The sequence below is a fragment of the Sus scrofa genome, chromosome 1 (assembly GCF_000003025.6).
Source record: "Sus scrofa isolate TJ Tabasco breed Duroc chromosome 1, Sscrofa11.1, whole genome shotgun sequence".
NCBI lineage: Eukaryota > Metazoa > Chordata > Mammalia > Artiodactyla > Suidae > Sus > Sus scrofa.
In genome coordinates, this window is record NC_010443.5 from 269,195,767 (window position 1) to 269,208,545 (window position 12,779).

At 49.2% G+C, this 12,779-nt stretch overlaps 1 protein-coding gene across 12 annotated transcripts in view; it reads right to left on the bottom strand.

Moving 5' to 3' along the window:
- KYAT1 (kynurenine aminotransferase 1) overlaps positions 1-12,779 on the bottom strand; it is a 36,926-nt gene that overhangs the window by 23,139 nt on the left and 1,008 nt on the right. The window contains exon 1 of one of the 12 annotated variants that reach the window (XR_002337757.1): positions 9,090-10,305. The exons of 5 other annotated variants lie outside the window; for them this stretch is intronic. Coding sequence is in view for 2 of the 7 variants with exons in the window: in XM_013993915.2 (XP_013849369.1) it covers positions 9,090-9,188 (99 nt within the window). In the remaining 5 variants the exon portion in view is untranslated. Of the gene's footprint in view, positions 1-9,089; positions 10,310-11,544; positions 11,984-12,779 lie in introns of those variants that run through there. 6 more of the 12 variants (XM_013993917.2, XM_013993920.2, XM_003480618.4 and 3 more) reach the window with 6 other exon arrangements.

Consider the following 12,779-nt stretch of genomic DNA (forward strand, 5'->3'; position numbering starts at 1 on the left):
GGCATATGGAGGTTCCCAGGCCAGGGGTCGAATCGGAGCTGTAGCCACAGGCCTACGCCAGAGCGACAGCAACGCGGGATCCGAGCCGCGTCTGCAACCTACACCACAGCTCACGGCAATGCCGGATCATTAACCCACTGAGCAAGGGCAGGGACCGAACCCACAACCTCATGGTTCCTAGTCGAATTCGTTAACCACTGCGCCACGACGGGAATTCCTACGTGTGTCTTTTTGTTTGTTTGCTTGTTTTCTTTTTGGTCTCATCCTTGGCATGTGGAAGTTCCCGGGCCAGGGACTGAACCTGCACCACAGCAGGGACAATACTGGCTGAGCCAGCAGGGAACTCCAGGACTATATACATATCTTCGGAGCCTTTCAACAGCCCTAGAAAGCAGGTGCTATCCTCCCCCGCGTCAATAGGCAAGGAATTGGAAATCATGATAAAAGAACAACTAACAGTCAAATGGAGATCCCTCAGGTCCAGGGAGGGTCTGTATCACCCACTGCCTGGCACAAGATAGAAACTCGCACGGGAAGAGACCCCAGCTTGTGGAAAGGGTCCTCTCCTCTGCCACAGACTCAGCCCTTCACCCCCACTGCCAGCTCCTGGGAAAGACGCTGCCTTGGGGCTGGAGGTGGCCAGGCTGCCTGGCTCCATGGAGGGCGAGGAGAGCCTGTGCAGGTTGAGGATGTGCTTCTCTGCTCTCGCTGCCTGGGGCTGGAGCTGGAACCAGGATCGGCTTTCACTGCAGGCGAGTCTGTGGGCACAGGAGTGAGCCCTGCCCTGTACCCGCTGCAGGGCAGGTCTGTCCTGCCAAACTTTTGGTGCCCACACGGGATCAGGGCCAAGCAGACCTGTGGGGAAAGGATTAGAACACAGGCTTTGGGGTCATGGAGACCTTGGCTGTGTGACCCGGGGCAAGTCACCTCACCTCTCTGATGAAAGTCAGTTTCCCCATCTATAAAGTAAATAAAAATACGACAGTTCATGGAAAGCGGTTCACGTAGTCACATAAAAGGTGAGGTAAGGGAGTTCCCGTCGTGGCGCAGTGGTTAACGAATCCGACTAGGAACCATGAGGTTTCGGGTTCGGTCCCTGCCCTTGCTCAGTGGGTTAAGGATCCCGTGTTGCCGTGAGCTGTGGTGTAGGTTGCAGATGCGGCTGGGATCCCGAGTTGCTGTGGCTCTGGCGTAGGCCGGAGGCTACAGCTCCAATTAGACCCCTAGCCTGGGAACCTCCACATGCCGCAGGAGCATCCCTAGAAAAGGCAAAAAGACAAAAAAAAAAAAAGAAAAAAGAAAGGTGATGTAAGGAGTTCCCGTTGTGGTTCAACGGTAACGAACCCAACTGGTATACATGGGGGCACGGGTTCCATCTCTGGCCTCCCTCAGTGGGTTAAGGATCTGGTGTCGCCATGAGCTGTGGCATAGGTTGCAGACGCGGCTCAGATCTGGCATTTCTGTGGCTGTGGCATGGGCTGGCAGCTGGAGCTCTGATTCAACCCCTAGCCTGGGAACTTTCATATGCTGCAGGTGCGGCCCGAAAAAGACAAAGGAAAAAAAAAAGACTGTAAATAACAGCTGTGAATACTAGCGTGGGCACTTTATGAACACTCATGGAGTTACCATAATGCAACATACTGGGCTGGATGTGTGTGCATCACACACGCTCGCTGGCAGGGTTGACTTGGCCATCAGAGCTCCTCGGGAGGCTTGGTGCTGAGGGACAAGATAGTCTGAGGAGCCTATGAAAATGTCCTAACTTTTTTTGGCCACACCCATGGCCATGTAGAAGTTTCTGGGCCAGGGACTGAACCTGTGCACAGCTGTAGCCAGAGCCACAACAGTGACAACACCGAATCCTTAACCTGCTGGGCCACCAGGGAACTCCTTGACTCTAACTTGTTTTAAAATAAGAGGAGTTCCCGTGTGGCTCAGCAGGTTAAGGCTTTGGTGCTGTCATGGCTGTGGCTCAGGTCTGCTGTTGGGTTTGATCCCTGGCCTGGGAACTTCTGCAGGCCGGGAATGAAGCCAAAAATAAATAAATAAATAAATAAAGTCAAATAAGAAAAAGAGAAGATAATAACAGTGAATATGTAATAATGAATTCAGCCTGGGTGATATTTGTTCTTTATACCAATACAGCTGTAAAATATAATAATAATTTTTTCAGGGCCATACCTGCGGCATACAGATGTTCCCAGGCTAGGGGTCAAACGAGTTGCAGCAGTCAGCCTACGCCACAGCCACTGCCACATCAGGCCTGAGCCATGTCTGCAACCTATGCTGCAGCTCACAGCAACATGGGATCCTTAAACCACTGAGCGAGGCCAGGGATTGAACCTGCATCCTCATAGATACTAGTCGGGTTCATTACCACAGAGCCACAACGGGAACTCCCAACAATAATTATTTTTTAAGGGAGAAAGGGGCCCATGAAATAAAAATGAATAGGACCCCTCAAAGTCACAATGTGACTTTGAACACGGGGGCAAATCCGTGTGTGGTTGTGACTTCGTGTGCAAATAAGAGCGTTTATTCTTGAGCACTTGCACATGTCTCTGTGTTTGTGAGCAGGTGAGTGTCGTGGGAACAGTTTCCAGGAACTTGCAGGAGAGGGGGATGTCACTGGGGGTCTCAGCCAAGGTCAGGAAGGGCATGGGTGGCCACACGTGCTGTCTCAGCCCTGCATACTGCCAGGTGTCAAGGCACTGCCCCGGGGGGAATGTGGGTGGCTGTTGTTCCCAAAGTCACCAGCAGGGGGCACACAGAGTCAGTTCTGGCTAGACTTGCAGCTGGCTGGCCCTGAGGCTCTGGGGACACAGGACAACTCTGGTGCTTCCCTAGGAGACTGTGGTCCCACATCAGAGAGGTCTAGTGGGGAGTGTGCTGGTCCAGGCCCACGTGGAGGCAGGACTGTTGGCCTCCCAGTCCAGAGCTCTCCCACAGACTTGGGCTGACCTGGGGACCCCCACAGGGACCTCATTCATAAGCAGCTGGGAGCTTTCACCGGAGGCGCTTTCTTTTCTTTCCTTTTTTTTTTTAGAGCCCCACCCACGGCATATGGAGGTTCCTAGGCTAGGCGTCAAATTGGAGCTGCAGCTGCCAGCCTACACCACAGCCACAGCAATGTGGGATGTGAGCCACATCTGTTAATTTCATCATAGCTCACAGCAATGCTGGGTCCTTAACCCATTGAGAGATGCCAGGGGTTGAACCTGTGTCCTCATGGATACTAGTTGGGGTTTCCTCATGGATACTAGTTGGGGTTTCTTTTTGTTTTTTGCTTTTTGTTTTTGTCTTTTTGCCTTTTCTAGGGCCGCTCCCGCAGCATATGGAGGTTCCCAGGCTAGGGGTCTAATCGGAGCTGTAGCCGCCGGCCTATGCCACAGCCACAGCAACGTGGGATCTGAGCTGCACCTGCAACCTACACCACAGCTCACGGCACCACCAGATCCTTAACCCACTGAGCAAGGGCAGGGACCAAACCCCCAACCTCATGGTTCCTAGTTGGATTCGTTAACCACTGTGCCGCCACGATGGGAACTCCACTAGGTGGGTTTGTAACCACTGAATCATGACAGGAATTCCCACCAGGGGACTCTTTCAACTCACTCAGAGGCACCCAGCAGCCTCTGGGGCAGCCTTTCCCAGGCCATACCCACCTCCAACTCCCTGTGTACCTGACTCTCTTCCTCCAGGAAGCAAGTCTTCCCTGGCCAACTCCTCTGTAGCCCTGAAGTCTGTCCTAAGGGTAATGACAATGGCTTTTTTTTTTTTTTTTTTTAAGGGCTGCACCCGCAGCATATGGAAGGTTCCCAGGCTAGGGCTTAAATCTGAGCTGTAGCTGCTGGCCTATACCACAGCCACAGCAACGCCAGATCCTCAACCCACGGAATGAGGCCAGGGATCAAACCTGCATCCTCATGGATGCTAGTCAGATTTGTTTCCACTGAGCCACAACAGGAACTCCAACCATGGCCTTTTAAAAATTTTTACTTTCTTTCATTTTTGGCCATACCATGGCATGCGAAAAATTTTGGGGCCAGGGATCAAACTTGTGCTAGAGCTATAACCAGAGCCACAGCAGTGACACCACCAGATCCTTAACCTGCTGAGCCATGAGGGAACTCCCTGGCACTGGCCTTTTACTTACTGCACACTTTGTGCCAGGCTGCCTGCCGAGCACCTTACTTTTAATCCCACGAGAAAGGTTCCATCGGGAGGCGAAGTCACATGCCCAAGGCCACAATGAGCATGTAGCAGATCCAGAACTTGAACTCAGGGCTCTGACTTCAAAGCCGGTACTCACTATCACTGTGGGACAAGGAGAGGCTCTGAGCAGTGACAACATAGCCCCTTGGACTATAGACTCCCACTTCCAGAAGGAACCAAAGAAGCACCAACTCAAGGGGAAATGAGAAAATTTGGTCCAATCACTCACATTTTATGGATGGCGATACTGAAGACCAAAGGAGGTGAATTGACCATGCAGATTCCAGTAGGACCAGGTTCCCTGAGCATGATCCTGGCATTTTTCTCACCCTTACCAGCCTGCCTAGGACACTACGCACTTGGCACAGAGGAAACTGTGCAATAAACTTTTGTTGGATCAGAGAATGAATGTTTATCTCTCCAACCAGATCGTGAGCTCCATTAGAACAAGGACACTCCTCTGCTCACCTTTTTTACTGTCAATGTCTGGCACAGAGATTTAGGTGCGTACCTTTTCATTGCTTCGGCAAATATTTATTGAACGTCCATTATGTGTTCTGCCTTGGCTAGTTGCTAAGGCACACAAGGGCAAATAGGATCCCTTCCTTTCCTATAAGGTGTGTACATCTAACGAAGGAGACAAACCAGTAACCAAGTCATTCAAATAGGGTGAGCCTTCATATGCAAAGGTTTTTAATAAATCAATAACAAAAGACCAACATCTCAACAGGGGGAAAAAAAAGTGGGCAAAAGATATACATTCATGCAAAGAAGAAAAGAGCCAATAAACTTGAAAAGATGCTAAACCCTTTTATAATGAACAAAATGCAAGCTAGAATGAAACACAATTTTCTGCCTCCTAGGTGGAGAAGAAGAAGATTGAGATCCACCAAATCAATACTATGATGCTCTTAAGGTCACTGGTATAACTTTTGGAGGGGAATATAATGATAATGACTTGCATTGCTCTTTGACTTAACACTTCATCTCTTAGAAATATATCTCACAGGGATATTCATACAAATACACAAAGAGTTACACACCTGGATGATTAGTTAATGCAACACTGTACGTGAGAGAGAAAAAACTAGAGACAATTTGATGGCCTTCACCTGGAGGCTAGATCAATTTGTTCTGATTGATCCATAGGATGGACTCTTGTACAGACACTAAAAGTAATGTGATCGCCCCCCCAGCATTCTCTTTTTTTTTGGCCTTTTAGGGCTGCACCTGTGGCATATGGAGGTTCCCAGGCTAGGGGTCGAATCGGAGCTGTAGCTGCCATAGCAACACAGGATCCAAGCTACATCTTCGACCTATACCACAAGTCACGGCAGTGCCAGATCCTTAACCCACTGAGCAAGGGAGGGGTCGAACCTGTGTCCTCATGGATGCTAATCAGATTTATTTCCATTGAGCCATGATGGTAACTCCACTCCTAGAATTCTGACATGAGAAGATATTCAGGTTACATAAAATGATGATTTCCAAATGTACTACAAAACTACAGTAATCAAAACAGTGTGGCATTGGCATAAAGCAACACATATAGCCAATGGAACAGAATTGAGAACTCAGAAGTAAATCTTTGGGTTTATCTATGGCCAACTGATTTTTTTTTTTTGTCTTTTTGCCTTTTCTAGAGCTGCTCCTGTGGTTCCTAGTCGGATTCGTTAACCACTGACCCACGATGGGAAATCCAGTGGCCAACTGATTTTTGATAAGGTGCCAAGAAAGAAAAAAAAAATCTCTCCCATAAACAGTAATAGGGCAACTGGATAGCCCTGTGCAAAAGTTGGACCTGGAGTTCCTGCTGTGTCTCAGCGGAAAACGAATGTGACTAGCATCCATGAGGATGCAGGTTTGATCCCTGGCCTCACTCAGTGAGTTAAGGATCCAGCGTTGCCGTGAGCTGTGGTATGTAGGTTGCAGATGAGGCTCAGATCTGCCGTAGCTGTGGCTGTGGTGTAGGCTGGTGGCTACAGCTCCAATTAGACCCCTAGCCTGGGAACCTCCATGTGCCGTGGGTGCAGTACTAAAAAGATAAAAAAAAAAGTTGGACCTCTATCTCGCTCATCTACAAAAATTAGCTCAAAATGAATCAATGGCCTTGATCACATTCTTGATAATATCTTTTGATGGAATGGGTTTAAAGTTTTTGTGTGTGTGCTTTTTAGGGCTGCACCAGCAGCATATGGAAGTTCCCAGGCTAGGGGTCCAATCAGAGCTGCAGCTGCCAGCCTACACCACAGCCACAGCAAGGCAAGATCCAAGATGCGTCTGCAGCCTATACCAAGCTTATGGCAATGCCAGATCCTTAACCCCCTGAGCGAGGCCAGGGATCAAACCTGCATCTTCATGGATTCTAGTTGGATTTGGTTCTACTGTACCATGATGGGAACTCCCATGAGTTTTAAATTTTTTTGAAGTCCAAACGTGGAATTACCTTCTGTCTCATCAATTCCACTCCTAGGTATACACCAGAAAGAAATAATAACTTATGTCCACACAGAAACTTGTACGTGAATGTTAAGAGCAGCATTATTCATAAGATTCCAAAGGTGGAAACCACCCAAATGTCCTTCAACAGATGAATCGGCAAATTGTGCCATATTCATACAATGGCATATTATTTAACCATAAAAAGAACAACAGGGAGTTCCCTGGTGGCTGAGTGGGTTAAGGACCTGTGTTGTCACTGCTGTGGTTTGGGTTGCTGCTGTGGCACAGTTTCCATCCCTGGCCTGGGAACTTCCACATGCCACTGTTGCAGCCAAAAAAAAAAAAGATTGAATCCTTATAGTGTACAAAGCAAGATATCTAAATTTGGGAGAGTTCCTTTGATGTGATGTTTTTTCTTGCATCACTTCCTCTAGTCATCTTCATTCTTTTCATGGGAACCACTTCTGTCATTAATCTGTGAAAACATGTGCCTTTACTAAGTTTCCCTGGCTGCATACCTGGAGTTTCTGTAACAGCGAATAGCTATGGTGTCAACATTCCCTCGGCCAGCTGTATTTTGTTGGTTTTTTTTTTTTTTTTTTTTTTTGCCTTTTTTTTAGGGCTGCACCCACGGCATATGGAGGTTCCCAGGCTAGGGATCTAATCAGAGCTACAGCTGCTGGCCACAGCCACAGCCATAGCAACGCCAGATCCAAGCCGCATCTGTGACCTACACCACAGCTCACAGCAACACTGGATCCTTAACCTACTGAGCAAGGCCAGGGATCAAACCCATGACCTCATGGTTCCTAGTTGGATTCATTAACCACTGAGCCACGATGGGAACTCCAGCTGTTTTTTTTTTTTTTTAATTCCTCCATTTATGTTCTGTTCAAGTTGCACTTTCAGTGTTATCACTCTGCATTTCTGTGCTGTACTTTCACGTGTGTTGGCCACATGAAATGGCTTTTGCTCATATGTTTCTGTACAGTGTCCCATGGGTTTATCAGTGGAAGACGATGAGAGGCAACACAACTACATGCTTTGCCGTCTGGGGAGTAACCTGTGTGGTGACCAAGCAATGAGAGGCTTTGACAGAAGCAATGTCATTGGTCCTTGACCATTTGCACTTGTCATTTCCATAGCGATTTGTGGATGGAAGAGCTAGCAGTAAAGCCCATACTTTATGCCGTTACTGTCAGTTACCATGGCAACTGAAATGTGACCCATATTATTGGGGATCTGGTGTTATTTAACTAACCCGTGCTACCTGAAACTCGTTCAGAGCAAGGACAGCTTGATTATGTATTATGTATGTTTATGCGTGAATTATTAACAGTGACACTCCCTGGGATTGGATTGGGGGGGGTCTTAGAAATTTCTACATAGTCTGATTTTTAATTTTTATTTTATTTATTTTTAGTGTTATTTTTTGGCTGCACCCATGGCATATGGAAGTTCCCAGGCCAGGGACTGAATCTGAGCCACAGCTGCAACCTATGGCACAGTAGTGGCAATGCAGGACCCTTAACCCAGCACACCACAGTGGGAACTCTCAGTCTGATTTTTTTTTGTCTTTTTTTTTTTTTTGTCTTTTTGCCTTTTCTAGGGCCGCTCCCGCGGGATATAGAGATTCCCAGGCTAGGGATCTAATCAGAGCCATGGGGACTGGCCTACGCCAGAGCCACAGCAACATGGGATCCAGCTGTGTCTACGACCTACACCACAGCTCACAGCAACGCTGGATCCTGAGCAAGGCCAGGGATCGAACCTGAAACCTCATGGTTCCTCGTGGTTCGTTAACCACTGAGCCACGACGGAAACTCCTGATTTTTTTAATTTTTTATTTTAATGAGGCTGTAAAGTTCTGAAATCAGACCTTGGACTGAAGCCATTTGCTATTGCGTGACTTCTGGCAAATTACTAAATCTTTCAGAGAATCATTTCTTCTCTTTGGTCTTTTTTTAGGACCCTACCCGTGGCATAGGTGGGTCCCAGGCTAGGGGTCCAATCGGACCTATGGTTGCTGGCCACAGCCACAGCCACAGCCACGCCAGATCCGAGCCGCGACTACAACCTACACCACAGCTCATGGCAACGCTGGATCCTTAACCCACTGAGCAAGGCTAGGGATCGAACCCGCAACCTCATGGTTCCTAGTTGGGTTCAGGGTTAACCACTGAGCCACGATGGGAACTCCCAGAGAATCCTTTCTGAAAGGAGACTAATGAGGGTTCCTGCCTCACGGGCTGTTATAAGACATCAGTGAGATAACACGTGAAAACCGCTTAGCGTGGGGCCGGGCAAGGAGGCCCCGTTCCACCATCATCACCATGTTGCTGTTATTTACTGAAATTTAGTCTGAGAAAAAGTGGGTGAGGCAGGCAGCTCTGGGGAAGCCACCCCACCTGGAGAGGGGAACAGAAACTCACCAGGAGACATTCCGGTGCAGCCTCGCAGGCAACCAGGATCTCGGGGTTCCCTGCTGCTGGTGCCCTGGGGTCAGTACCCTCCCCCCCACATGCCTCCATCCGTCCGGGCAGCTATTGGCCACCTTCTTGGCCAGAAGACACTGTGACTAGTCAACAGCAGGTGGCTGACCCCTAGGGACACGTCTCAGTGACCAATACTCTGGCAGCTGATGTCAGCTGTACCTCCCGCTGGATACAACCTGCGTTGAGTAAAGTCCAAAGGCTCCTTGGCCTGGCCTTTGGAGCTGGCCTGAATCCATGCCCTGTGGCTGCCGTGTTCTCTCCTCTTCCAAACACACCCATCCCTTGGAGGGGGTTTTTCGTCTTTTTTTATTTTTGGCTTTTTAGGGCTGCACCCACGGCATATGGAGGTTCCCAAGCTAGGGGTCGAATCGGAGCTGCAGCCACTGGCCTCCACCGCTGCCACTGCAACCCCAGATCTGAGCTGTGTCTGTGACCTACTCTGTGGCTTGTGGCAACGCCGGATCCTTAAGCCACTGAGCGGGGCCAGGGATCAAACCTGTAACCTCACGGTTCCTAGTCAGATTCGTTTCCGCTGCGCCACAACAGGAACTCCAATCCTTTGCTTTTGACTAGACGTTGTCCATCTCTGCTCAAGCTGTGCTCTGCCTGGCAGTGCCCTCCAATCCCATCCCCCGGCAGGGCTGAGCCCTGGCTTGGCCTCTTCTCTGAAGCCTTCTGTGTTTGGCCTGCACCCTTCTCTGCACTCAGAGCACCTACGATGCGCCTGGTCTCTGCGCGGAACCCTTTCATCTTCACAGGAAGCCTCCAGGAAGGTGTCACCGTCCCTATTTTGCTCCAGAGGAGAATGAATAAAGCTCACTCAGCTGAGAGCTGGGATTCAAATCCTGGTTTGCCTGTTTCCAGAGTCCAAACCCTTCCTCTCGAAATCCTTCTTTCAGGAGGTGGGTGCTGCTGCCTCTATCAGCTCCGCTGCCCGCAGGAGACCATCAGCCTTTTCCGACAGGAGCCACACCTTATCCAGCTGCCACCCTGCCTGGTGGCTTGCAAGGACAAGCAAGAGGATTTTGGCTCTGCAGCCTGGCCCCCCATCACCTCAGCCAGTTCTGTGTGGTAAGGATACTAGGTGTTACTAGGCGCATTTGGAGTTCCCTGGTGGCATAGCCAGCTAAGGATCCAGCATTGTCACTGCTGTGGCTCCGGTCGCTGCTGTGGCACAGGTTCGATCCCTGGCCCAAGAACTTCCACATGCTGTGGGTGCAGGCAAACAGAATTAAAAAAAAAAAAATAGAGGCACACTTGGTATTTGGCTTGAGTCAGTTTTTCTTTCTTTTCTGGCTGTGCCTGCAGTACTCAGAAGTTCAGGGCCAAGGTTCAAACTTGCTCCACAGATGCTTAACCCGCTGAGCCACCAGGGAACTCTCCTGAGTCAGTTCTTTACTGGGCAGGTCTATATGGTGCTGGAAAGATGCTGTAGGTGCCCCCCCCCACTTACTGAGAAAACACAATCCATGGCACTTTTAGAATAGGAGCCTAGGGAGGGCGGACCAGGTAAGACCAGTCTGTTACGCCAGCAGCCACAGATGATGAAAGCCTGGATTTATAACTTAGATAAAACGTCCCAGTTCCACTCTGAACTAGCGACAGGACCTTGGTTGTGTCATACCAGGCTCAGCTTTCTCATCTGTACAATGGGGACAATAATAATGCAATCACCCCCCCAAAAGCATTTAGCACAGATCCTGGCCCACTTAATCTTTCAGTGACAATAAGCTATTAACATGGAAACCTCTAAAGCTTTCCATAAAAATCAGTTAACCAAACAGAACAAAAAAATCTCTCGCAGATAATGAATCCTGATTTTTTTGTCTGTTTCTTTGGGATCTAAAAACACAGACTCCCTGTAGGACAAGTGTCTGGTGAAAACTTGTCAAATCTGGAAGTTGTCTTGTGGCTCAGAGGGTTAAGGATCTGGTGTTGTCACTGCAGTGGCTTGGGTTGTTGCTGTGGCGTGGGTTCGATCCCTGGACCAGGAACTTTCACATGCTGAGAGCTTGGGCAAAAAGCCCCAACACTTGTCCAGTCAATGGTTCTCCCCTAAGGGAGGTGACAGCCTGTCTGAGGAACTATAACAAGTTCACTGACTTACACATAGTTCCTCTTGGCTTTCAAACTGGCAAAGGAGAAATGGCTTCTGGAGCCCAGGGCACAGGTTTGGTGGGTAGGGATCTCAAATGAGATTCCAGTAGGCAGCCCACTCCTTCCTCCTCCTGGCATGGGATCAAGCTCCAAAATCAAAATCTCACTCTGTAGGGCAGTTTTACACATGGCAGAAAAAAGTAATGAATGCATCTAGGTTTCATGCCAGGATGAGAGAGAGTCCTGTCAGTTTTACAGATGGAGGAACTGAGTCTCAGATGGGGAAAGGACTTACCCCAAAATCCAAGGCCTAGGAAAGCAGAGAAGGGCCCCCAGCTGTGAAGCCAAAGCTTGTACCACTCTCTGGTACAAGAATGAGGGAGTGAGATGAGCATTTGGGAAATATTTCAGGAAGCTGGCAGTGCCATCTGGGAGTGGGATGTGGCCCCACGTCTGTTAGGTCAGGAGTGACTTTGGCCTCCTGGCTACAGAAATGGGGGGATCACACTCAGCTAGATGTCCCAGCACACAGGCAATCTGATAACCCTGGGACTTTGCCATATTGACACCTTTGCTCCATGGGCAGAGTGTCTGCGTCAGCAAGCTGGATGCCACTCTAGGGGCCAAAGGAATGGGAGGGGGACATCAGAGGGAAAGATTTCTCATTGCTAACTCTCTGTTATTTATTTATAACATGCAGAAGTACCCAGCATGCAGAAGTACCCAGGCCAGGGAGTTCCTGCTGTGGCTCAGAGGGTTAAAATGTGACTAGTATCCATGAGGAGGTGGGTTCCATCGCTGGCCTCTCTCTGTGGGTTAAGGATCCGGCATGGCCGTGAGTTGTGGCGTAAGTTGCAGAGGTGGCTGGGATCTGGCATGGCTGTGGCTGTGGTTAGGCTGGCAGCTGCAGCTCTGATTCAACCCCTAGCCTGGGAACCTCCATATGCTGCAAGAGTGCTCCCCCCTCCCCGCAAAAAAAGAAGTTCCCAGGCCAGGGATCAAACCCAAGCCACAGCAGTAACCAGAGCCACAGGAATGATAACACCAGATCCTTAACCTGCTGTGTCACCAGAGAGCTCCTGGGCAACTTTAAAAAAAATTGAAGTATAGTTGATTTACAATGTTGTGGTGGGCAACTTTCTTCACTTCTCTGCACTTACTGATCTGTAAAATGGGGCTAATTGGCATGTAAAGCAGGCCAGGTGGGAGCACTCAGCGTCAGTCATTGTAGTTAGTTCTACAGGAGGGGACATGGAGGCTCTGGGAGGTATGTGCCTGGTCCAGAGTCTCAAGGCTGGAAGAAGCAAGTCTTGGGCTCCAGATTGGGTTCTGGGCTCCAAAGCGCGCTTCTCTTCATTCTACACTATGGTTGTCTCCTGACCATTCCAGCCAATAAACAGTTACTGGATTCTGCTGTGTGTCAGGTTCCAAGTGAATTGTGTGGTTGATAACAAAACAAAAACAAACAAACAAACAAAAAGGCTTCTCAAGAGGGGGATAAGCAAGAATGATGGCATTAGTGTAAACTCC